The sequence below is a fragment of the Astyanax mexicanus genome, chromosome 1 (genome assembly GCF_023375975.1).
Source record: "Astyanax mexicanus isolate ESR-SI-001 chromosome 1, AstMex3_surface, whole genome shotgun sequence".
NCBI lineage: Eukaryota > Metazoa > Chordata > Actinopteri > Characiformes > Acestrorhamphidae > Astyanax > Astyanax mexicanus.
The window spans coordinates 65427510-65454203 of record NC_064408.1 but is presented as its reverse complement, the minus strand read 5'-3'; the positions used below and the strand labels follow the sequence as shown (position 1 = coordinate 65454203).

Below are 26694 nucleotides of genomic sequence, written 5' to 3'. Positions count from 1 at the left end.
AGTTTATGGGGCGGGTCGGGTCGGGCTTGGGCAGAACGTGCAAGGGCTCGGGCTGGGTAGGGTCGGATTTTTTGGGCCCGATCTAACCTCTAATATATACTGCTCATACAAGTTTCCATGTTTATGTTCCATGTTTATGCCATGTTTATGACAAGCCTCATCTTTAACAAATAATTAGCCTGGAAGGTGCGTGTCCGCTAGCACTTTAGCCTCAACGCATCCTATTCATTTTATTGGAGAAAGCTGCTGCATGCCACGGTGCATACTGGGTTGCACTGAGGCGAATGTAGCTTCGCCGTCCGGTAAAAAGTTTAGCAGAGTTTTTCTTTATGTAAATGAATACAAAATAATTGACCGCCGTGCTGCATCCAGCCAATTGGGGATAAGCATGCTGCGATGTCACACACATACGAGCCCCACACACACACACACACAATACAAGTACCCTATAACCACAGAAGAGAAGCTGAAAATGAATCTAAATTTGTAGAACTAAACATTACAATGAGGTTGTTTAAAACTTAAACCTTAAATCCTATGATTGACTACTTCTGGTGCTTCATTTGAATTTTAAAAAGTAAAAGGATCACAGACACACTAAGATTATGAAATGCGTTGAAGAAAATGCTAGTGGACCTGTACCATAAGCCACTGATATTTGTATTTTCATGAAGCACAGAAAGAAAAAAATTTAAATGCATCAGCACTTTTGATTTCTCAGATAAGTCTCCCCACCACCACTGTCGCTACTATGTGTGACTCACCGCTGATGTTAAGGTCGTAGTCTCCAGCAGTGATGACGTTAGCAGGTAGCCCTTCAGGAGGCTGACAGCCGGACACAGCCTGGCTCAAGACCTTGCGGACTTCTCCGGAATTTGGTGGTCGAGTGTTCACTCCGGTCACGCTAATCCGAAGGCCCTTCACCACCACCACCTGGTTATTGGGGTCACGCAAGTGACCTGCAGTGGAACAAAGCAAGACAGACAAACAGTTACAAATTAAAAGAAGTTCATATCTTGCTGAAAAACCTGACACGGCTTCTTAATGTCTGCCTTAGCACAATCATTAACACAACATTTTGGTGTTCTCTCTGATTTAACACACCTTAAACTAATCAGCTAGATAATAAGAGTCACACCCAATGCAACACATCAGCAAAATGAAAATGCAGAGTAAGGGAAGCACAAAAGACTATCCGTCCAATCTCTACTGCTGTCACCTAACCGCTTCAGACAAAAATAGACAGATTTTTTTTCTTCTCTACGGGTCTTCAAGGGTGCTTTAGCAAAGGCATTGGTTTTAGGTAGATATCTGTGTAGATGCTTAATGGTTCTTTACAATGTCAAAATTCTATCACCATTATTACATGTCACAATATGTTTAATTAGAGTGTAATTAAGGAATTTGACAGCAGGTAAAAAGCTGGGGTGGGTTTTCAAAAGGTTCTCTGGGATAAAATAATTCTTAGATGGTCAAGCAAACTTCACACTTCACACACTCTCCCCATGTTAAGATGTTTCTAATGCTACATAATGTTTGTATATATAAAAAAAGCTGTAAGGCAAAACCAGCAAGAGAGTCAGGACATCTTTGGCAGACATTACAGTTTTCAAACACTATTTTCAGAATTTAAATACCTTTTTTGTAGTTTTACAACGCCAATTTTTTTTGCAGAAAACCAAATTCTCTACATTTACTGCATTTTTTTTTTAGAAAGCAGTCACACAGCATGTGGGTTCCGTCTGGTTTGAGCTAATGAATTGTATTCTATTTTTTATGGCCGGACAAGTTATGTAAACACCTTACTAGGAATAGAGAATATGATTGAAGTCATTCTAAATACAATTTCTAACAGACTAAACGAGGTGGACTTTATTTAACAGATCAAATAATCTGTTAAAGAAAGTAAAAACAACAACAACACGAGCTATGTACACTGAAGTCTAAACTCAGTCTAATCTACCACCCACACGACAACAGCACACAAATAATTACTGGAATAGGGGCTTTTAAAATACAGCAGTGTACAATTCTCTGTCTGGCCACCTGGCGAGTGCCTTGTCACTTACTTGAGGGGCATATCTGTCTAGAACTCAACATAAAAAGAAACATGTCATCCATGAAGTCATGGATTTAAGCTAAAAGAAAATTAAATATTCTAGTCAAGTAGACTTAGTTCTAGCAAAAACGCATTTCAAATGTAATATTTCTGTGAAGTATGATGGAAAACAAAATATTTCTATCTTTAGTTGCCAGCAAGAACACTTACTCCTGTTAGAATCTTCTATTTTATAAACTGTATTTGGTTACAAACATGGAGATTAATAAAAGAAAAGAGAAGAGGGTTGTGGAAGCTCCCTTGCTCTATATGTGCTAAAACTTTCCTGTCATACAAATAACATTTTTGAAGTGTACTAATGTGATTTAAGAAACAGTCATGTTGCCCTATGTCCTGCTTTGTAGACAGATGTGCTCCTTAAGCGGTTAGGTACTGGTTCATATGTAAAGACTACTAAACTATCTGGTTTTATCAGCTAGTTTAGTAGTCTTTACATATAATCAAATTCTTTAGAGTCTATAATTTGAATTCATTTATTTTCATTGGAGAAAATCTTTGCATGTAAACATAGCTAATGACGCTACAAACAGTATTCTGCATGAGAGATGGCAGGATGTACTGTCTAAATATTCCTCGATTTCCTTCTCTGAGTTTTGCAAGACCATAATTAAAACACACACGAGAGTTGGGAGGCATAGTTAAAAGTGTTTGAGAAAGAAAGAGTGTGGCTACATAAAGTGTTTGTCTTGGTTTAAGATGTTGGTGCTCTACAGTGACATCTAGCGTCAGAAGGGATCATATACAGAACCTTTAACCTTTGACCGCTAAAGCCAGGCGGACACCGTGCGATTTTTGTAATCAGATGCGTTCTGGAGAGCTCACACTGCACGTTTGAATCGTTTGTCGTGTATGAACAACGCCTGCGATTCATCTGCACACACTGTACGGTCCGACTGACCTGCTGCGACGGGGGAGCTTACACTGCACGTCTAAACGCAGCCCGTAGGCGGTAGCTTTCCTTGCGTACAAACTCTCGCTTCAACACAACATGTCGCCTTGCAAAAGAAAGCGCTTAGCTTTGCTTATTTGTGCCCTGTTGTGCGCTGAAAGTCCACGGAAGAGACGTACATGGACTCGCAGGTGGCTGAGGCAACGTGGACTCTACGTGGTCCGTTTTACAGAAGGAGAGCGCATAGAAAAATGACTGCGCGTCAGGCTGTGAAAGAAACACCAGCAGCTTAAATAAAATAAAATAATTTTATTTTTTATTCTGTTTATTGTTTATGTAAAAACTGGTTTTGCAACACTGAATATTAAACAAGCAATCGATTATTCACACTGGATAGGGACCCTCATTTATAGTGCCGCTGAGCATTAACAGTTTAAAAGGGATTAAAAAAATATATAAAAAATAGAAATAAAAACTGACATTTATTATAGACGAATAAAATATATACGTAAAAAAGGAAAAATAGGACCTTTTAAAAAGATCACAAAAATTGACATAAGGTAAAAAATATATCTTATGAAGATATATATTTAATGATTTGATTAATAAAAGAAGAAAAATAATTAAAATGAATAAAAAATATTAAATATAAACTCATTAAAAATTCGTTTAAAATAACCCAGGCTTTCTGCAGAATAATCAAAGTTTCAGTTAGTTTCAGTTTCAAATCATGAAAACAGCTCACCAAAACCTCAAACTATTCTTTATATTTGACAATATTTACTTACAGGTCCTTTGCTTGTACTTACAGGCCCTTACTTATTTTTATTCAACTGAACTGAGTTTTATATTATCTGTAGCCTCGCTCTGAATTCAGCTCCGCGCTGCGAAAGAGAGCGAGAGAGCGGCGCAGCGCATTTTGTCCGATTTATCTTGATTAATTATCAGTACATTTATTAGCTTTAGTAAGTTTAATAGCATTAATTTTACTACACTTCTCCGACCTTATTTATTAAAACGTTTATTTTAGAAGACAGAGGTTATTCTGCGCGCAATGACGCGCGCAATGCCATGCGCTGCGCTAAGCTGGCTTTGCATGGCTAATATTCTGAAGCACTGGACGAGATTTTAATTAATAAATTAATATATTTATAATTTTAATAAATTTGCCCTGGCGAAAAGGAACGAATTATAAAATATAGCTTTATATATTTCTGTGCATGTTTTAAGTTTTATATAATTGACGGGCAGCACCAGACGCTGACAATGTGCTTTATTTTTCAGATATAATAGCAAAGTGAAATAAAATAAATTTATGTTTGTCAAAGTTATTTTCTCTTTTAATTTATCTTTTCAAAAACTCCAGCTATTGACTGAGAATAAGCATCTGTTGAAATTATTAAACAGCAGAATGCCTGTGTCTGCTACATTAAGCTATAAGTCTGTGTACCGAACATAAATATAAATCCTTATAACTGACAGAAATAAATATGACTAATAATAATTTATAGTTACTGTGCAGATTTTTGGGAAAACAGGTCGTGACGTTAAGAAATCGGCCCGCAAAATAGCTCACACTGTGAGACAAGCGACCAAAATTTCTGGCATGTCAGAAATCCCTGGTCGCGTCCGACTGCTCATTCGCAGCTCGTATGGGCAATTAATCGGACATCGCTTCCCCTCACACACTGCACGACAAACGACGCACGATCAAGCTAAAATTCGGCCCGATCATGAAATTCAGTCGCATTCGACCAGATCGGGCTTAAAATCAGGCTAAAATCGCAGTGTCCGCCTGGCTTAAAACAGCACACAGGAGTATTTGACACTGCACCTTCTATATATCTATGTGCATCTGTGCATGTTACAGCTGCCAAACAAAAAAATGGCCTTTCTCTGTTGTCAACTGTTCCAAAACATTCCTAAATAAATCAAATTACATCAGCAGACGACACACAGGGATGTTCTTGGAGAACACACCCTCTGCGGACCCAAACAGATTGAGTTTTCTTAGAAGTGCTTAAGTACAGTTTCAAAGAATCTCAAAACACACGTCTATTTTTTTTTTTTCAGCATCTAATGAACACAGTTCTCTTTTAGATTTAGAAAGAGGGTCTAACAAGATACTGTGAAGCATCAGCATGGACATAAAAAAAGCTACTGCCAGGCTAAAGGGCAGAACTATACAGAGCACAAGAGGTGCACTGATGGAGCTTTTTGCTACCAAAACAACATGTGAGCCAACTGTCACATGTAAGAACCTTTGTTGCTCTGGTAGTCTAGAAACAACACAGCATAACATGGATTTAAGTATGCGGCCATTCTCCTTAGAAGAGATTTGGCTCTGAAATTAGACAAAACTCAGGTGCGAAAGACATAGACTTACGAGTTTGACAAAATTCCTAAAAGTGGTACTCTAATCTGAATTGATTTCATTGGTTTGGAGATAATCTTTGCATGTAAAACATAGCCAGTGACCCTTAATACAGTATTGTGCATGCGAGGTGGCAGGATGTACTGTCCAAATATTCTTCCATTTCCTTCTCTGGGCTTTGCAAGATCATGGGAAAAAAAAACAAAAAACTGAGATCACATTTCTTGTTATGACAGCGTGGACAATTTCTTCTCAAACACATCTACTACAATTTTTTTAAATTATTTGTAGTATTAGTTAGAGAGCTTAATTCAGAATTTTTTATTGTGTTTTTTTTATGGAGGCCAACTGCCCTGCACATTTTGGTCCTTTACCTGCCTTAATACACCCACATTACTCAATAACGGGCGTGTTAATCAGCTGTGACAAATTGAATAAGGTGTGTTACTAGCAGGGAAACACTATAAACTGCAGAGCAGTGTGCCCCCAGGACCGGGTTTCAGAAATGTGTGTGTTGGTGAAGAAAGGGAACTGAAGAAACCTCGTCTAGAGATTTCAAAAGTAAAAGAAACACAGAAGCTTCGTTTGAAATTTGTCCATGACGCACAAACACAGCAATATTTAATCAATCCAGCGGCTGCTAAACTGTTCATAATCCCGCTCCTCGTTACTGTTAGAGGAGTGAACTCTGCTCCTCGAGGATTAGCCTGTGTTTATGAGCTAGTTAAGGAGGGTGTAGCCGGGCGCTTAGCTTAGCGGCTAACAGCCGAAAACAGAGCCGGGGTGTTCAGCCCGCTGCTGCTGCTGGAGCTCCTGTCGGCCTGAGGCCTTTATTACAGTCGAAACCCAAACAGTCCAGCCGGAGTCATTAAAGGGAAATGTGTCATTTGATCCGGGTAACCCAATCGCTCAGGTAACCGGTAGACTGAGCGGAACAGACACACAGACCGGGCCCTGAACTGCTCCTCCTGTCAGCTGGCCGACCGGGGGAGCTAGTTAGCAGCCTGCTAGCTAACCTAACTAGCCTTGCTAACTAACTAACTCCGAGTTAAAGCCCGCGGAGCGTCCCAGTGTTTACCGCTGCTCAACAGCCCCTGACACCCCCGCCCGACCTCCACCAGTTAACCCCAAGCTCCTTACCCTCCGAGGGAAGCCGGCAGAAGGGGCGCAGCAGCTCGGGGAAGCTCAGGCTGTTCCTGCGGGTCACTCTCTCCGCCTCCTCGCTGCACAGGACGGCCACCATCGGCACGAACGAGTCCTGGATGAACTCCTGCACAGACTGGGCGCACTGGGCCATGGCGCCGGTCCAGCGGGCAGTCCGAGCGAGAACCGGGGGAGCAGACGAGCCGGGCGCGGGAGTGTCACCGAGAACAGAGGAGCCGCTACAGAGTTAAAAACAAGTCCCTCTACTGACAGCCCGCAGCAGCCATGATGGACTCTACAGTCCCCCCTGCTGACCGATTTAACTCCCGTCGAGCACCACGCCTGTCAGGTGATACCAGACAGGCAGCCTAAACACGTCCCTTCAAAATAAAAGTCTTAATGCGGTCTGTAGAGGAGGGTGAAAAGAGGTAAAACAGAAGAAAGCAAGGGTAATAAAAATAGATTAAATAACTGCGAAACCAGTTGTGAAATATTAATCCATATATTGTGGCGTAAAAGCTACCAAAACGCAGCAATTTAAGGCTTATTATTAATAAAAACACGTTTTTGCACACACGAAAGCTGAAACAGAAAGAACACTAGAGGACGCCCTTGAGCAAGTAATTGTTCAACAGGTTAAAGCATTTTGTAATAATGTACAACTTATAATATAATATATTATATTACTACTAAAATATGCACAGTTTAATCAGGTAAAATGTTACGATTTTTACTAATGGTAACTAATCTGGTTAATGAAAGATAGCAACATTTATATATAAACATAATTTTTACGTCATTAATGTATTAAAATAATGTTGATCTCTGACGTCAGATTTGATATATTTGTGCATATTGATTTTACGTTTATTTCAACATTGTTTCAACTGTCTGGTTTTAAATGTATTATTTGTATTAAAGTTTAGTAACAGTCTACAAAAATGTGAGAAAAGCTATATAATGTTATATATATTGTTTGTATTGTATTCTTTTATCCGGTACTGTAGTCTAGCTATGTAAAAACACATTAAAATAATAATTACTAACATTATTTTTTTTTATTTGTGGTAAGCACATTTTACATAAAAGCATTGTGGATGTAGAAGAGCTCAGCCAACCACTCAAAAACTTTAATTATTTAAAGTTAACATTTTATAAAATAATTGAATTACTAACTGATGCCTATGAGGCGATGTGAAACAAAAACTTGTTTTAAGATTGTTTTTCCATCCTTAATCTTAAAAGATGTAATGCAACCAGAAAATCAACCTTCTTTGCTCTGCTCTCAAAATAAAGGATCTCATGCAATAATCATTAGGTATGAAATATTTCTTCATACCTTTTATAAAGAGAGATTTTTTTTTTTTATGAACATCTTATAACAGTCCGTAAACGAAATGAACAATTAAATAGTTTGTAGCTTTGAAATAAATTGAATTCAAATTAATAATATATAAGTAATGAAAAAATTAAAATTAAAACAAGGGGTTAGCATACATTATATGAATTCAAATATGTTTTATACGTTGGGCATTATTTATGGTTATTTTTCGTTGCTTGTGTGGCAAATTGCTTTTCGTCGTTCTGCTTGTCTCGTTGGGCTTTCCGTAGTTATGTTTTTAGCGGCGGGTAGTAGAGAAGCCGGGCTGCTCAGCCCGCACACTGCGTGTTATTTATTTATTTCACTGGATTAATAATAAGTGTTCAGCTTTTTCTGATAAAATCAGCGCGTGTGGGGATTATAGAGCTCAAGTCCAAGTCACCCTGATTACAGTTAATGATCTTTATTGAGCGTTCGAGTGAGTAATCGTAACATTTACAACGTTAGTTAGGTAGCTAGGTCTTAAGTGCTGTTTACAGCGGTACTGAGCTAGGCTAGCTAACATGCTAGTTAGTTGGACAGGTGTTTATTTAACTAACTGTTTACTGAGACTTTCTTTACACAGTTCAGTTAACCTGGCTGACCAGCTCGCGAGAGGTGTAGCTAGTTAACTATATTGCTTTACATCAGTAGACATTTCTAGTTGTTTTAACTAGCTTCTTTGTCACAGACTAGCTAGCTCGTTGATTGGCTGTCACTTGGAGAGAGCTCGTTTTTACCTCCAAAAAATGTAACACTGTAGACAGCTTCTCTTACCTCATATTCTATTGCCTCGGTTTCCAGTCACTTACTAATGAATTGCTAACGTATAGTAAATACTATAAAACATTGGATACATTTGACAGATAGGTCTAGCATTCTCCAGTAGCTAAATCATAACAAAGATATATTTTCCACAACAGTTTAATGATTCTGTTTGGTCAAGCTTAGATAAACTAATGGTTCATCAAAAACTCAGTATTGCCCTTTATTACAAAGTGTATTTGGTCACATGTTTGGTGCTTGAACATTGCTTCTTGTTTTTGTACTCATGCTACAAAGCCAGTATAGATTTCCACTTCGTTTTAGCCACATGTAGCACATTCTTGTAGCTCCAGTGCAAAACTAGACAATCTCTGAAGAAATTATTTTGCTCAAACCTGGAGAAATTGCATACACTGGTTATTTATTTATGTTTGTTTGACGATTCATTCAGTAAATGATGTCCCTTTAATCTAAGCATTGTTTTTTTTCCATCCTCAGGTTTGGAAACGAAAGGGCTTCACAATGCCTGCTTTCCGACAAGTGGGGGAGAAGCAGCTGCCAAACCCAGTTCTGTACATGGCCTGGTCTCCTAAAAGGGACCTCATCGCTTTGGTCAACACAGCTGGTGAGGTGAGGAAAAAGTTTCTGTACTCTCCACAGTGAGGGTCAATAGTTTCTCCACAAAATAGAACTACATTACCTTTAAAAACAACTCGTGTATCAGCGATTAAACTTAAGTTTAAAATGGATTTGACCTCTGGTGAAACATGTCAACAAGTATGAACCTTTGTGGAATAACCCACCTCTGTTCCCCCTCTGAAATACAGAGCTTGTAGCCAATGCTCCAACAGGCTTACAGAGTTCTCAGTGCCTCATTTAAATGTAAAGCTTCTCAGATTTCTTCCAATAAAGTGTGGAGCTATTTTGAATTTGTTAATGGTGTAAAAATATCTTTGCATGGGCAACACTATCCTCCTATCACTAGCATTGTAAGCCTGTTGGGACCATCAAGTAGAAGCGTTGTATTTTGGAATGTTGGGGGTAAATAGAGGTTTGTTAATTGACACAAGTTCTTACTCATTTTTGGAGTGCATTGTAGTGTATGTTTTACTGCACACCAAGTCCATTTAACGTTGGATTTCACATTTAATTACAAGACACATAGGAAAAAAATCTATAACAAAACTACACTTTTTAAATTAAAATAATTAATTAAAATGACAGAACAGACTCATAGAATTAAGTTACAATTGCAATAGATACTTAACATATTATTAATTATAAATGTTATTAATGTTAATACCTTATTTATTGCTAAAAATTAAAGGGGAATTTTACGCTAAATGTTTTGTGGAAAAGACACAAGTCAACTATTTATATGTATATGAACTAAGTGTGTTTTGCTATGTAATATTTAACACCAGAGAAATATAGATTTCTCACAGTAGTGATTACAGGAACCAGCCATCCAACGAACTAAATTTTCCTAAAAGCTTACTCACAATAAGGTGTTAAAATGGTCATTAAAGAGCTTGTTTTTTCTGCATTTGACCTATGCTGCATTTAGATATATGTTTTACCAAATATTTTTGTACATTACACAGTACAGTATAAAACTCTGTAGTGCTTGTCAGATACTGTACAACACCATTTTAAATCAAACCACTATGAAGTTTTTTTCAACTATTGAACCATGGCAACCATTTATAAAATGGGAAAGAATAATCATTTCAAATATGTCGGTGAAAAAGGCTGGAGAACATGAACAAAGCCTCTAGGAAACATTTTTGGATTTTCTTTAGTTTAGTACACAGACATATATTGCTGAGCGTTTAATAAATACTGTCTGTATCTGAGCTCCAGTTTGTTAACGTTTGGGGTTTAAAATTAATTTCAGCTCCTGCTGCATCGCCTTGCCAACTTTCAGCGTGTGTGGAATTTACCCCCAAGTGAAAATACAGGAAAAGAGATCACATCTTTGGCCTGGAGGCCTGATGGCAAAAGTAAGCCAAAGCTTTCTATGATATTTGAGAATGCTTACTGCCAGAGAATTGACTTAACCCCAAAATAATGAACCTGTATGTTATTGTTGGCAGTCTTGGCATTTAGTCTGGGGGACACAAAGCAGGTGGTCCTGTGTGATGCTGAGAAGGCAGAGATCCTCCACCTGTTTACTGTAGACTACCCCGTGTCTTGCATGCACTGGATGGAAGTGCAGAGTGACAGCAGGTATTATTTTTTTAAATGACACAAAAGAAAGATTGGGATTGTTTTTATAAGTTTGTTTAATCGTTTTCTCTCTTTATTTAAAGTGTATCATCATCGTTCACTGACTCTGAAGACGAGTCCAACCGATTCCTGCCCAAGCTACCAATTTTACCCAAAAGGTTAGTTCAGCAAAGGTGTAATTCATTGCTGATATGTGTTAAAGATTGTGTACTAGAATAGAATGGACACAGGAAACTGACTGCTACAAATGTAAATAAATAAATAAAGGGTGTTCAAGATCATGCATTGGAGAACAGGTTCCAGGTCATCCATAAAACAAATAATAAAAAAGGTATAATAACTCAGCCACACTAGATGCAAATTACAGTATTTTGTTGTTTTGTTTCCTGCCCTTATGGGCTGCTGTAAAGTAGCTGCTTATTAGTTTGAGGTCACCATGTCCAATGCTGAATGTCAGCCAGAGGGGTAAAGGGCCTTCAGCAGTGGAGAATAGAGCAGAGGAAAAGTGTCCTCTGCATTAATAGAGTTATGGCAAATACCATTTGGATGAGCCAAAGTGAAGTTTGTAATCTAGAACTAATTATTCAGTCTATAGTCAAATGTGTCAAAAAGAAAGAAAATCCTGTCTGGCAAAGTTAGTTTTGTATTTTAATACAAATCCATATATTATAATATTAACCCATGTTTTGTTTCTGCTCTAGGTTTAGATGATAAAGCCCTAAAATAATATCATGATATTTCATGGTATTTTTGCGATAACGATACTCTTGGTGATGACAAAACACTAAATTAAAAAAAAAGAAAAATTAAATGTTATTATTGCATATGATATGATACTGCACACCCCTAACTGAGATAATACAAATACAATATTTTTTATCAGATTTGTTACAATAGTCAATGATCCAGAATGTCATGATACTAATGATGCATTCCATATATCTCCATATATCCAGGACTGAAGTAAAATTATTGATACTGGACACATATAATCTGTCTCTAGTAGATATATAATGGGAAATGAGAACAGTGTGGATTCCCCTTTTTAGAAAAAAAAAAAGCAAAAAGTAGTAACCTTATGTGATAATTAGGGGTGGCTGATATTTAAGGGTATAATATAGTTGACGATGTTCAAAATTGTTGGCGACACAAAATTGTTGCGTACAATACGATGTGGCACACCCCTACTCTGCACCGTGATTTGCTCTGTGATCTCAACAACAGTGTTTGCACTATGTGTTGCAATTTTTTATTCCTATATTTAGCAAATTTCTATTTTCAAGAAAACAGCAGTGAAACATTTTGGGCATGGTAAATGCAAGTGCGTTTGTGTATGCGTGTGTGTGCAATTAGAAATTGTAAACCCCAGCGTTGTTTGGCACAAAATAATAGATTAATCAGAGATTAAATACAATAAATAATGCGATAAAATCTAAAAAGAAAAAAAAGCTGCACATTTGAAATCACAGTAATTAAAGTCACAATAACTTTACTGCAATTCTGTTGGGGAATCAGGCTAGCCCCCAGGTCCACCAGCTGGTCTGTTTCTGCCCAGACTTTGCTTCCAACACACCTTTTATTAGGTATTTAGATGCTAAAATAGAATTTCCACTAAATGCTCTGTAATTTCATAATTCATAATGCTCTAATTTCATAATTCAATAATTTATGTGTGTATGTAATGTAATTAAGGGTGATATCGCACTCAAGTGTGCACCCATAGTTTCTACAAGCCTTTGGATATAGAGTGTATGTTGAGGTTGTAAGACTGAACTGAAGCAGTGTTTTATTGGCTGTGTGCTCTGTTTGTTTTCAGCTACAGCTCCACATCAAAGATTTTCAGGTAGGTGCTGTGTCAGGTATGCTGTGTTACTACAGACATATTTCATGTGCGATGTTAACTGTTGTAATGTTTTAAGGTATTGATTTATGTGTGTTTGTGTTTCTATTGCTTTGCAGTGAAGAAAAATCAGATGAAGTCACCAACCTCTTGGGAGACGTGAGGTCAGTGCTGTGAGAATGACTTGGGGTAAAAATTGAACCTTGGTATTGGTGTGTTGTACTGATGTCGGCTGTGTTCACTGCAGACTCAATATCCTGGTGGTAGGCGGGCAGTCTGGCTTTGTGGAACTCTATGCATATGGCCTGTACAAGATAGCTACACTAAACACAGTAAGACTTTCTCTTCCTCTCTTTTTAGGATCTGTAAAATGCATTGCAATTTGTAAGTTTTTCTGTGGTTTACAATACAGATGAATAAGATGCCCTGCACCAAAAAAACAGCAGTGGCACATTTTGGGTTTGGACTTGAGTTCAATACTCACTAACTGCAAAAGTAGTAGATTATTCTAGTTGACTTTTCCACATTGTTTTCCCTTTACTTACTTTCCAGAAGACATCCAGTTTAAAATATGAAATTGTGTCGTATTAAACTGCAGTGATATATTGTACTCTCAGAAAAGTTAGGGGGAAAAAACATGGACCATGCAGTCTGCCAGAAAACTGTCTGCATGACAAGTGTGACCCAATATTCTAATAAGCACACTTGATTGACATTCTTCGTAGGAGACCTGCTTCATGATTCATGCAGTGCTTAATTCAGTAAGGGGGTGAAATAGGGACAAATGAGTGAACCGGGATCAACTCAAATCTTTACTTTCTGAGAAAAATATACTCCCAAATGGAAACGTTACAGGGAGCAATAACTTTGCAATTAAATGTAATGTAGATGCAGATTTTATTCAAAGTAATTTTCTATAGAGTTTTTATATTGGTCTATTTATCTTGAAATGTTGAATACACAAAGTGTTAATGGCAGCTGCTTTTATCATTCAATTTATTCAAATTAAAATAAAAAAATAGTAAAAACATACAGCTCATCAAAAAAAAACACATTCAGTGACATTTACTCACTCAAATCTACAGCTCATACTCAGTCTGTATCTTAATCACATTTATGTCCGACTGCTGCTGAATTATCCTAATACAGTTCTCTTCTCCCCACCTATAGATTACCGGGGTTTGTCGCAGTCTCTGTCTCTCCGGTGACCTCAAGTCTCTTTCCATTATCACAGAAGTGAGATCTCCAGAAGACAATGCTGAGATCCACTACGTACAGGTAGATAGTGCTGGCTTAGAAAATGGGGTTACATGTGCAAGAGAATTCATTAGATTATAAAATGAGATTAGGTTTCATAACAATTTCTTTGCTAGAGGTGAAAGACTGTCTTTTTATTATATGCTATCAGCATTTTATAGCTTTATATCATTGATCTTTCACACTCTGATAATTATTTCAGGAAAGAGTTTGCAAAGCTCATATTATTACAGGTTAAGGGTGATTACCATGCTGTCTATTAACTAAACGCTCCTAATACAACACTGTTTAGAGATCCTTTTTGCATATTATGAATTTGTGTGTGTGTGTGTTTTCTTTGCATTTTAAACCTAGTAGGAAGCATTTTAGAGTTAATCTAATTATTGCAAACTGCATAAGGCTTTCTAATGCCATGGTCTTTTCTCTTCTAGTTGGATACAGGACTGCTTTCTTCTTGTCTTCCGGAGTTAACCAGGATGGCACGAAAATTTACACACATCTCCACCCTAATACAGGTCTCAATGCAACTGCTTCGGCACATGTGTTTAAGGGCTTAGAAACTAAATTGGCTTCTAATCTGTTTAACTTAAACAACATTGTGTAGTTTCTTTATCTTAAATGTACAGTTTATGAACCATGCTGATGCTCCACTAACTAGTAATAGGACGAATGAAGTCTTTGTCACTGCTAATCATGCTCTGTAACTGTAAAAGCATTAAAGCAACATCACTTCATAACCATATTCATGTAAATTCCTATAATATTGCACATCAGTTCACATACTTTTAGTGACAATTTTGTATTTCTCAGCTTGTCCAGAAATGCATGTGTAAAGCATGTCCTGTAGGATTTGCCCAAAGTGCAAAATACACTTACTGACTGTAGGAGAACAGACTGCAGCAAAAAATACCAATTAAATTGTTTTACTATCTTTTACAAGTTTAGATACACTTGCCTGCTGTGCTTAAAGGTGTCCGTATCCTTTTCAGTACCTGCGCCTCTCTCTCACCTGTATGTGTGAAGCCTGGGAGGACATCCTCATGCAGATGGATCTCCGCCTCACCAAGTTTGTCCAGGTCAGTGGTAGGGATGTCCCTGATTCGAACATGTGAACCGAAATCGGGTCCTATCATGTATTTTTTCGAAGAATCGGAATCGGGTGGAAAAGATCCAGTTCACTGATTTATCAAAAATGTAACATTGATGTGTCCATATGTCCAAGCAGCAAACACTACACATTTGCAGGAAATGGAGAGTGAGCATACAAAAATAAACTGTAGAGTAGTGCTGGTCTAAAGCTCTATATTCAGTGTGAAAGAGTACTGCAGGGCTTCCATGAGTTCAATCAGCGCAAGTGGGGTGGAAAAAATTGCTGGGTTACAGACTGAGGTACAATTTCTCTTTTATTTCCTACTGAACGGCTGTGGACAGTACAATTAGCCACAGCACTACTGTGCATCCCGCTTTATTAGTTCCCCCTGGTGAGTCAGTAAATAGGAACAAAAATCATAGTTGTAATATTGAGCTACTTGGCCATTATTTTAACAGACTCACAAAGAATATACATTATCTCACATTTTAAACTATATATAGTTTAAATAATTGTTTAAACTATCATTTTAAATTTTGTAATATTTTGGGTTTTTTTTAAACTAAGTTGCCTTAGTATGCTCACAGAATTGTGACATTTTTCTGTCTGAAATTTAATTTAAAGGCATTTATTACTTTGTTAATTTAAGAAAAGATGCATATTTAAATTAAGATCATTTATATAGCTATTTAGTGTGTTTATTTTGTGATTCAAAAAAAGTTTTGATATTGTTATTTCAATAATAAATAAATATTTATTAAAAAAAAAATAAGGGACAACTTGAATGTGTTCTTTCTTTTTTTACTGCATTGCCAAAGTATCGGATTGGGACTCGCTATCAGTATCAAATAAATCAAATGTGAGAGGGACATCTCTAGTCAGTAGTCATTATATCTTGACTAGTCACAGACAGTCAACCTCAGCCATCCTTTATGATACAATAGCAGCTCAGTTTTCTGCTTTCAGAATATAATTGATACTTTATTAGTAATAGGTAATTAGGCCTGAAGGGTTATATAAGTGACTGATATGGTGGATTATATGCTTACCAAAATCTTTTTTCATAAAGTGCATTGATGAAATGCTTGTCATTCTGCCACTTTGTAGTAGCTGATGCATGTTTGAGTTTTCCTCCTATTTTTTAAATTGGCAGGAGAAAAATACCAACACTCAAGTTCAGGATGAGTTCTTGGAGCTTCTGCTCTGGGGACATGCAAGGTATGTATTGTTTACTAAGCAGATATACATTACATCTGTATATCATTGCTGTCACACAAAAATCTTCAAAAATAGTTTTTAGTCAGTAAAAAAAAAACTTTGGATTTTTATGTCTGTGTAAAAAAATATTTCTAAGTATTTTGGTGCATTTTTATTTATCCCTTCATCACAATATATTGATACATTGTTTCACATTACACTGTGCTCCAGTTATTTATTTAATTATGCAAGTTATATATTCAAACCATTCAACCTTTCTAAATAACAGTAACTTGCCAAGAAAAAAAAATAAGACATTAAAAATAATCTAATGTAACAAAGAAATCTAACAGAGATCCAAGGTATGGAATAGGTATTGCTTTCATTATCTAGTATTATTCATAATGAAAGCAATACAGAAGATTTCTGTTTTGAGTCTATTAAGACCCACAGGTGATTCTGGTATAGTCGTGTTTCGCACACAAAAGGCTTTCCACTGTAGATATAAAAAAGTTGACTGTGCTAGGTGACTTGTAGCATTGCAGATGATAAATTTGATTTAAGACAGATTACAGTGGAACATATAAACGAACCTATAAACATTAGTGTGAACTGTACAGTATAATTTTACATCTGTCTTGAACACACAATATTTATCTCATGGCCTGCATTAGCTTTAGGCAGACAGCAGGGGTCTCCATGCAACCAGTAGTTTCTGTGGTTATGCTGGTGTAGAAGCTGAATCTTTTTGTGTGTTTTCAGCCCTGAGCTGCAGGCTCTACTCATGAATCAGCTGACAGTCAAAGTAAGTGCAGCATTTTTTCCCCACATTACTCACAGTATGCTTGTTCACAGATACTGCAGAGATTAGCATTAACTTTTTTCTTATAGCATTAGTTCATTAGTATCAGCAATGCTAAAGCCTAACACATCTTCATTGAATTCATATGTATTTGTGTTTATGCTTAAAGGGCCTGAAGATGTTGGGCCAGTCTATTGAGTCATCCTACTCAAGCATTCAGAAATTGGTAATCAGTCACTTACAGAGGTACGAACAAATAGCGTTCTCTCTCTCTTTATATCTCTCTCTCTTGCTTTTTTCTGCATCCTAAAGTAACAGGTTTTAAATTGCAAAGTGAGAAATATATATTGCTTACAGGAATGAAAGCACTTCTACTACAGTACAAATTATTCAGGGTTGGATGCTAGAAACCAACCAAAAAACATTTCAGTCTGTTTATTGGACACTTTTCTTACTTTCATTACCTACATTTATTTTTTATTGATTTGTTTTATCTTAATTAAGATTATTCTCTCCCTCTCTCAGTGGTTCAGAAGCTCTGCTGTATTATTTAAGTGAAGTGAAGGGCATGGCTTTGTGGAAGCAGAAGTTTCAGCCCCTGGGTCTGGACCCTACAGCCATAGAAGGTAAGGAGAGATCTGCATTCTTTTACAGCAAGTTAAATGGACCATCAAACTTAATGGTATTATCAATCAGTGGATTACTAAAGCCATAATGACATTTGGCTGTCAAGTAATTATGAACCCTAATCTTTCCATATATTGGATACTCTTGACTGTAGACTTAAATGTTCTGTCTAATTGAAAAATAAATAACGCCTGAAAATAAGAAAATAAGAGATCACCTAAAATTATGAGTTTCTTTGATTGTCCCCAAATTGAAATCCTCTGGAATATAATCAAGGGGAAGATTGATGATTACAAGCTATCAAACCAAGCTGAGCTGAATTAAAAACAGGGTTATTTCACCAAATATTGATTTCTGAACTTTTGTTATTTCAGCCATTTCTCATTTTCTACAAATAAATATTCTAAATGACAATATTTTTATTTGTAATTTGAGAGAAATGTTGTCTGTAGTTTATAGAATAAAACAACAATGTTCATTTTACTCAGACATATACCTATAAATAGCAAAATCAGAGCTGTATATCTGATAGTCTACAAAATATTGATTACATTTTCAGTTTTCATAATGCTCTAAGAAGAGGCCATGCCCAAGCCCACCTCAGCCAAAGTAAAACACAGCACATGCATTTTTTACTCCAAATAATTAACCAGAGATCAAAAAGTGGAACTGTATAACATATGGATCAAGCTAAATGTTGATTTAAGATAAAATACTGATCATTTATTTAATGAAAAAAAAAATACCACAATATACTATAGAAGAAAACTCCTTCAGTCATATTCTTTCAGTTGTAATATTGCTGACTTGTGTTTCTTGTAGATGCCATCACAGCAGTCGGCTCCTTCACGCTAAAGGCTAGTGAACTCCTACAGTGAGTCTGAACATATGGCCACCACATGAACATCTGCTGTGCGTTATGTGTTTGAAAATATGTCAGGGATTTTTTTTTTTAGAACTGAATTTGATCACTTTTTGTTTTGTGCAATCTCTTTCTAGAGTGATTGATAAAAGTATGAAGAATTTTAAAGCTTTCTTCCGATGGCTGTATGTTGGTAAGACAGGATCGTTTGACTTCTTTTCTAATAGTGGGTTATTTAAAAGAACCTTGGTGTCACTGTAATAGTGATTTTGTTTTTCCTTAATAGCGATGCTTCGCATGTCAGAGGACCATGTTCCACCAGAGCTAAACAAGGTAAGAGATTGTAACGGTGTAAAGGGAAATAGACTATGATGCAAGAGTAGCTACAGGAGGTGCTTGGCCTGTAAAAATATAACTAAAAACAATACATTATTTAGAATAATCTGTTTTTCATCTTAAACAGATAGAAGTATACATATATTTTATTATGTATTTTGGTAGATCCCACTTTATGATTGGTAGGAAATGATTTGACACTCCAGACTTGACCTTGTGATTAACCATAAATATATATTTGCTTGTGTGAGTCTGTGGCTGAGCAGAAATGCTAATCCATACAGCCCACGCACATCACATGCTGTGCACTGAGCAGCTGACCTCTCAATAAATAAAGAAACATATAAAAAATGCATATACAGATCTAACTGGCACAGACTTTGCCCATATTTTTCACTGCTTTGCATTATTATCACCAGCCATAATAAAATGTTACTTAAAGGGCCCATTCAGCATTAATGGTAGGGTCAGACCAGGTCCGTATTCAGTTTTAAAGAAACAGTCTAGAAACAGTGATTTTAAGCACTGAACAGGCATGGATACAGGGGCATTGCGTTGCAGTCCTTTTGATTTGACACAAATGGTGTGGGTTTGAAGGTTTTAACATAAGTACATTTAATAATTACAACAAATTGTTTTTGTATAGAACATTTTTCAATATCTTATACTAACTACTGTGGGGCCATTATGGTGATTGTGTTTTACAGATGACCCAGAGGGACCTTGCATTCGTTGCAGATTTCCTTTCTGAGCATTTTAGTGCTGTAAGTAAAATTAACCTGCTAATATCATATCATCAAATGTTGTATCAAACAATGCAACTTCCCTCAAACACATTGTAAACCATGTTTCCTTACAGAACGAAGAGCTGTTTGATCGCAAAGGGAAGTATTTTAATGTGGAGCGAGTGGGACAGGTAAGGGTAGTGTTTGTGTTTGCATGTGTGTCTGTCTCTGTTTGTCTGTTTATCTGTGTGTGTTTGTAATACAACATGTTTCCATCGTATTCCCTTCAGTATCTGAAAGATGAGGATGAAGACCTGGTGTCTCCACCTAACATGGACGGAAACCACTGGGTGACGTTTGTTCAGCAGAGCACACACCTCAAAGGTAAAGAGTTCACTTTCATCCACAGTCTCCAGCTGAATACATAATGAGCAGCAGTGAAGAGTCTTGTGGTCTGACACTGACAATACAATGTGGAACATGCATGAAATGATTGTGAGATAATTGTAAGATATATAATAAAGTTACCAGTAGGTGTACTCAGAGATTAACCCCTTAATAGGCCAGGATTTTTGTTATTTGTCTGCCTGACATTACACCAGTAAATTTTGAGGATTTCTATTCAAGCATTACATAAAAAGGTTTCATGGTTGACAAGAAACATTACTGAAAATCATAATAGCAATTATAGTTGAAAATATATATAAAAAAAGAAATATTTTAATGTCAAAATATAATGCACTCAATCATGTAATTGGCTATTTTTTGAACTTTGAACTTCTGAATGCAAATCAAACAGCTCATGTCCTCCAAACCTTTAGTTTTTTATGTTTGCCTAGATTTTGCATCTATTTTCAAACCTGTAGAATTTGGTTTGACTTCTGTTACTGATCTGAAATTATTAGAGAATGATTAGAGAAAAACAGGCGGCATCTCCAAGTGTTCTGTAGGAGATTTTAAAGCTATTTTACTGCAGAAAAAAGGGTTTTGTATCACCTACACCTGTAGCCTGGAGACACAGCATTTTAAGGGCCTAAATCCCATCAACACTGATGTGCACTATTCACTTGTAATGTTCCATTTCCATATGCCTGAATAATCTGGTCAGTGGTGGTCCTATAACGGCTCTTTTCTATTGATAAATGGAAGTAGTGCACACCAGCCAGCTACAGCCAAGTTACAGCCAGTCACTGTACCAACATAGTGTACCTATGTAACCGTTGGATAAGATAAAATGGCCAATATGATACATGAAAATAACTGACAACTTTGTATATTTGTGTGATGTGATGCAGAGAGCCCGCTGCTGTTCCCCACCTACCCGCAAAAATCCCTGCACTTTGTCAAGAGGATGATGGAGAGCACTATCGATATCTGTCTGCAGAAACCAGCTGTGAGTCTGTAACACACACACAGACCCACGTACACACACTCACACTCTTGAATATTTTTTTTGTTTTTTGTTTTCTGAGGACTGGCATTGAGTTGTGTATTATTGTAGACAAATCTAACCATAATCTTAAACCTAACCCTATCCAAAAGCATACTGATGCTAATCATAGCTTTAACACTAGCTAATCTTGGCCCAAACCCTAATCATACCTTTATTGGTGGAAGCCATAGCTCTAAATTCATACTATGGTCTTCCTAATGTTAATATTAGCCCTGGCTTTAGCCTTAATGACGCTAATCGTATCCTTAACCCGAACTATAAGTGTATTGATTCTAGCCTAAGCCCCAACCATAGCCTTACTAGAGCTAATCCTAACACTTACTCTAACCATAGCATTAACAATGCTAATCTTCGCCATAGCCCTAACCATAACCTGTCTAATGTTATTCTTATGCCTTAAAAATATATTTGCACTAAGTACAATAATTCTCTTTTAGTTTTAATTTTTACTTATAAGAGAATAAAAACTATTTTTCCATATTGTTTTTACATTTTGAGGATTTTTTGCTCTTCTAAAAGAGAAAAACAGTACACAACACAGAGAAACACACACAGTGTCTTTCTCACTTGCTCTATCTTTCTTCCTCTTTTTATTCATAGTTTCTGGGTTGACTAAATCCAAGAATTTATTAACTTGCATAAAGAGTCATTCTGTTTATGTATTTTTCTTAGACCCAAATTACAGGCATACTTTGTCTCCAGGCTTGTTATTAAAGTTGGGCTTATAGTTTTTGCTGAGTAAGGTGTGTGTGTATGTGTGTGTATGTGTGTGTATGTGTGTGTATGTGTGTGTATGTGTGTGTATGTGTGTGTATGTGTGTGTCTGTGTGTGTATGTGTGTGTCTGTGTGTGTCTGTGTCTGTGTGTGTGTAAAGCCACACTTTGATTTCAAGCAGAGGCAGTGGTTATAAATCTGACTCTCTGTGGTGGGAGTTCCTGACAGTCCTGATTTAGACCCCCCTTCCCTCTCCCTGAGGGGAAAACACACAGAATCCCTTTTCATTTTTTTTATACATGATTTTATGTAGCACCATCCAGTCATCAGTGATGTGACTATTTCAGTGATGTGACTATTTTGTTCAATAATGAGTAATCTATCACGTTACTATTTCCACTTCAGTAATCAGATTAAAGTTACTTATCCAAGCCAATGTGCGTTACTTTATTGTTATTTTCCTTAGTAAAAAGATATTGTAACCTGTAATCTGGCTGGACACATTGAAAGGATGGACAAGAAAGACGTTCACAGTCGTCACGTTATTGCTGGAACTAACAATGGTTTCTGTCGGCCGCAAAAACACACTAAAATAATTCCACCTCACATAGCTAGCCTCCCTTCTTTTGTTCCTTAAACACACACATATATAAACACTTTCCACACAGAACAAGTCCCAAAGGTGGAGTGAAGCTTCAAGTAAAGGTTTTGAGCAAAACTTATCTTGAGGTGGCAGTTACATAAAAGTAAATTAGTTACGTTTAAAATCAAGTAATTCATAAAATAACTCTTTACTTTTTAAAGGGCTAATCAGTAACAATATTACTTTTTAAAGTAACTTTGAAAACACTGCCAATCATCATTTTCTTCCACACACATTGCATCTCTCCTGCTGTCCAGATAATTTCAACATTAGAACAACCTGTTGTTTGTTTGGTCACTTATGAGGCTTAGTACTGAGGTGTGTGTTTTAATGTACACATTTCAGCATGTACATGTTTTTGTTAATCTATGTGCTGTGTGTTCTTTTTTTATTGTCAGGGTGTAATCGGGGGTTCAGTGAAGCAGGCTGTGCGTTTACCCCTGTACTCCGTATCTAAGAGGTAAACATTACCACTAAATGACACCACTAATGATAGATTTGAAGTGCTGAATAACTCTTGTAGATGTAGTGCTCACTTTGTTGTTGATGTGTTTATTTTACAGTTCTGAGGACACGCCTCGGTTGTTTGAGCTTCCTTCACTGTGAGTAGACGAGTAATACCTAAACCCCTTAACTAACACCTGAACCCATAAGCTCATTCAAGGTTGTTTACCATGAATTTAATTTAATATTTGTGCTGACAGGTTTGTTGTTAGAATTGTATTTTCAATAGAAATGTGTTACTTTATAAAGTAGTAATTAATTTGTATGTTATGTCAAAATGAAAAACAAAATGCTTTAAAACACCATTCTAATGTAATTTAATGTAATATTAATTCATGTATTGAAGTGAATATAATACAGCATTATCACTGAGTGCTAAGTGTATTTTCTTCTCTTGCAGATGGAATGATAAGAATGCTGCTATGCACTATATAGTGTTCTGCATGCAAGAGATCTCACCCTCCAAAATTTACATTCTGAGAAGAGCAACAGATCCAAACAGGTGTTTCTCTCTATAAATAAATAATACAATTATGTCAGAAGCATAATGCTGATCATTTAGTCAACAGCTAAGTCTCCATGTGTTTTCTTTAGTGAAATCACATGGTACTCAACTGAGTAAAGAAAAAAATAGCTTCTATAAATAATGATCAGTCAAAAAAAAACTTAAGAACTTGAAAAAAGTATCCTCAAGTGCAGTCGCAAAGACCATAAAAACTATGATGAAACTGGTACTCATTCTGGACCAGTACACCCAATACAATTGCCAGCTAGTATTCTCCTAGAGGCATGTTGAGCTATCCCGTAGTGATCAGCAACAGTTAAGACAAATGTGATCAGTGTACATGTTTACGTACTGTAGCTAGTGAGCAGAAAATAACCTTGACAACATTTGAGGGTGTATTTCTTACATTTCTATGTGTGTATGTTTAGGTCTGTCCCTAATGGCTTGGTGGCCATAGACCTGAATACTCCTCTGAACACTACTATTGATGATGAGGCGCCTGTAGCAGAGTCTGTGTAAGTTTCTTGAACATTTTGCAAACAAAAACATATATATATATATATATATATATATATATATATATATATATATATTGGGTAGTTACTGGTTCCCGGTGCACTAAAGTTTTTTTTCTGTAATCAATGTTACTATGTTCTAGTGATCGCTCCTATAGTTGCCTCGATGCCCGCCTTTATGATGACGAGACGTTGACAGTGGTGTTGCAGGGCCAGGACAGTGATGATAACAGGCTCCGCCTCCTTGCCCAGCTTCCCCTTGGCTCTGCCCTCAGATGTGAGGAAGGGTTTACGTGGGACCCCAGCCTTAGGTACCACCCTCCTGTAAAACATCATGTGTTTGGAGGTCTCCTATTTTGTCTGTAACTAAGATTACTTTAGAAAGCAATGAAGATCTGTTCGCTTGCAGTAACTTCATAACTAACCTTAAATAGACTGAAACTAAAGAAACAATGAGAAAATTAATACACTGGGAATAATGACACAGCCATTCTGCATGCTTGTATTCTGGGTCAGGCTGGATCAGCAAAGTGAGGGGATCCCCGCACAAGGGCTCACCTGGGGGAACCAAAGCCGAGATCTGGAGAATATGAAGGCCCAGTTTGTTGCTGTGAATGGCATCCGCAAAGTAGCTTGTGTGGTAAGAGCAGTATTTTTTATGCCTGGTGGAACACATTATATTTAGTAACAAGTAGTTAACCATATTAAGCTTGTGAAATTTTAGGCATCAGATTGTTCTCACTTTATACTGTTTACTGTATTTGTATATGCATTTATTTTTTTAGTGCCTTAGTATTAAATGTATTAGTGCATCTTTACATATATTAGCGCATGTAAACCAAGAAAACAATTATAAGACTTGGAATGCAGACCAAAACAACTATCTATTTTTAAGGTGCTGTTCTTGGTCCAATCCCAAGCAAACTCTAGAAATGATGTCTGTGGGAAGAAAGTAATCAGACCTCAGTCAGACCAACTATTAGACATTCTCTACAAGTTTTAGATAAATTGCTAATTTATTATTCAACAAGTGTAATGCTTGGTTCACTCTAAACAATATTCTGTGTCGTCAGGTCTTTTTGCTATACTACAGGACTAGTTGTGCCGTAATTGTGAGTCTTTAACAGGGTTTATGAATTACGAAATTTTTAATTCATCTGACATTTTGTCGTGGAACATGAAAGACCTAAACACACAAGATCTAGTGATATAATGCTGAAGACACGTTGGATACGTGATCCTATTCACTTTAGTTAGTCGCTGGTCTTGACTTTCAGTCACAGGCCAACTAGTCTAGATATTAAACCTGCTAGTTTGCTGGGTATCATTGACACGACATTGGTCTTTCAGCACTTGACACTCTACAACTGAGCCCAGTGATCATCGACTTGCCTCAAAGCTTAAGTAAATCTAGAAAAAGCAGATCAACAATTTACAAAAAAACGATGACGACTGTAAAATTAGGCTAAAAATGGTGTGGTGTGCAAGCCATGACCTGGCATGTTATCCAGATAATCACTACTGCTATAAACAAATGCCATTTATGCTGTTGCTCTATGATGAACTGAACAGAAATATGCATTACTCCAGAACACATCACCTTTTTCACATATTCACTTTCTTGCACTCGCCCCAGAGTGCCCTGACCCAAAAGAGGAGATAATTTTTTATGGGGTTTATTTTGAATAGTTTTGGATATTTTTTTCTTTGTTTGAAAGCAACCAAACAAAGGGGAAACAGTCAAAGTTCATAAAATCATTAACTGATTCGAATCTCAGCAAACAAAATATATAGGTTGAAAATGGCAAACCTTAAAATACTCAAAATATATTGTTGCTGATGAGCTTAGTAAATGAGCTTAGCATTTTCTATCAGTGCTTCCTTGTAAGAATGACATTACAGACACCTCTGCCATGAGCATGTGGAAATTAAAGATCACTGCGTTAATTGGTTGCTGTTTTTGTTCATATAAAACAAAGCAGGAATAAACTGTGGAGGGTTTCCTTTATTGTGAAGAGAGTTTGAGATTAAAATCCTGGAAACACTGCAGTTGGTTGTTAGCTTTACTCAAGCCTATTTAGTTAATCTGTTTGCTAATCTTATTGAAAGGATTAGTTGAGAACAAAGGAATTCTACAAATCCGTCATGAATCCTTTAAAGCAACCAAAGCAAGCTTGGAAACAAATTGCTTCCCATTTGTTTTCCTTTGTATGTTTATGGTAATGGTATGGTTTTTGTAACTGTATAGTTACACTGTAGTTATGCATATATGAAACCTATTAGATTTTTTCCCTAAATGGATATTTTAAACACATGCTTTTCAATTATTTACTCATCCAACCAGCTGAGCTCAAACCTGCGACACATCCGCGTGTTTGAGATGGACGTTGAAGACGAGGAGGATGAAGAACGGCCAGACGACTCACAGGACATCAGCTCCGATCAGGACGGTCTGGAGGAAACACAAGCCAATCGTGGAGCGACAGGAGCAGATGGAGACAAAAAGGCAGAGGCTTCTGGGGAAACAGGGGAAGAGTCAGGGGTCGCCGTGGAACAGACGTCAGCATCTGATACACTATGACCTTTCCCTCCCACTGGACTTTTAAACATGCCAACGTCTTACTTTGTGCAGACCAGTTGAGTTAACAATTTCAAGTATTTTTGTAACGATTGTACATCTGACTGAAACAAGTTCTGTTTTGATGTTCTGTTTTGAGAATAAAGTGACTTTTTTGAGCAGGCTC

At 36.8% G+C, this 26694-nt stretch overlaps 2 protein-coding genes across 4 annotated transcripts in view; one reads left to right on the top strand and one right to left on the bottom strand.

Moving 5' to 3' along the window:
- trappc8 (trafficking protein particle complex subunit 8) overlaps positions 1–6852 on the bottom strand; it is a 52223-nt gene extending 45371 nt beyond the window's left edge. For 2 of the 3 annotated variants that reach the window (XM_007257014.3, XM_007257015.3), the window contains exons 1-2: positions 6523–6852; positions 765–959 (exon numbers count right to left, since the gene is read on the bottom strand). In XM_007257014.3, coding sequence (XP_007257076.3) covers positions 765–959; positions 6523–6679 — 352 coding nt within the window. In that variant the 5' untranslated portion in view covers positions 6680–6852. The remainder of the gene's footprint in view (positions 1–764; positions 960–6522) is intronic. The other variant, XM_007257016.3, reaches the window with a different exon arrangement.
- A 1294-nt stretch (positions 6853–8146) lies between these two features.
- On the top strand, positions 8147–26691 carry anapc4 (anaphase promoting complex subunit 4). The gene is made up of 29 exons (XM_007257017.4): positions 8147–8324; positions 9149–9280; positions 10548–10653; positions 10747–10879; positions 10963–11037; positions 12696–12722; positions 12839–12883; positions 12967–13051; positions 13890–13997; positions 14408–14491; positions 14966–15052; positions 16220–16284; positions 17026–17068; positions 17235–17311; positions 17591–17691; positions 18515–18566; positions 18692–18747; positions 18841–18887; positions 19598–19654; positions 19750–19806; positions 19906–19999; positions 20911–21008; positions 22825–22886; positions 22990–23028; positions 23331–23432; positions 23864–23950; positions 24094–24261; positions 24467–24590; positions 26295–26691. Exons 2-29 carry the CDS (start codon positions 9173–9175, stop codon positions 26529–26531), a joined length of 2424 nt encoding a protein of 807 aa, XP_007257079.3. The 5' UTR covers positions 8147–8324; positions 9149–9172; the 3' UTR covers positions 26532–26691.
- Positions 26692–26694: the final 3 nt, after the last annotated feature.

Coding starts and splice junctions, on each gene's coding strand:
- anapc4 (XM_007257017.4), top strand. CDS start 9,173: ATGCCTGCTTTCCGACAAGTGGGGGAGAAGCAGCTGCCAAACCCAGTT. Junction 10,880..10,962: donor GAAGTGCAGAGTGACAGCAG/GTATTATTTTTT, acceptor CTTTATTTAAAG/TGTATCATCATCGTTCACTG. Junction 21,009..22,824: donor TCTGTCTGCAGAAACCAGCT/GTGAGTCTGTAA, acceptor TTTTATTGTCAG/GGTGTAATCGGGGGTTCAGT.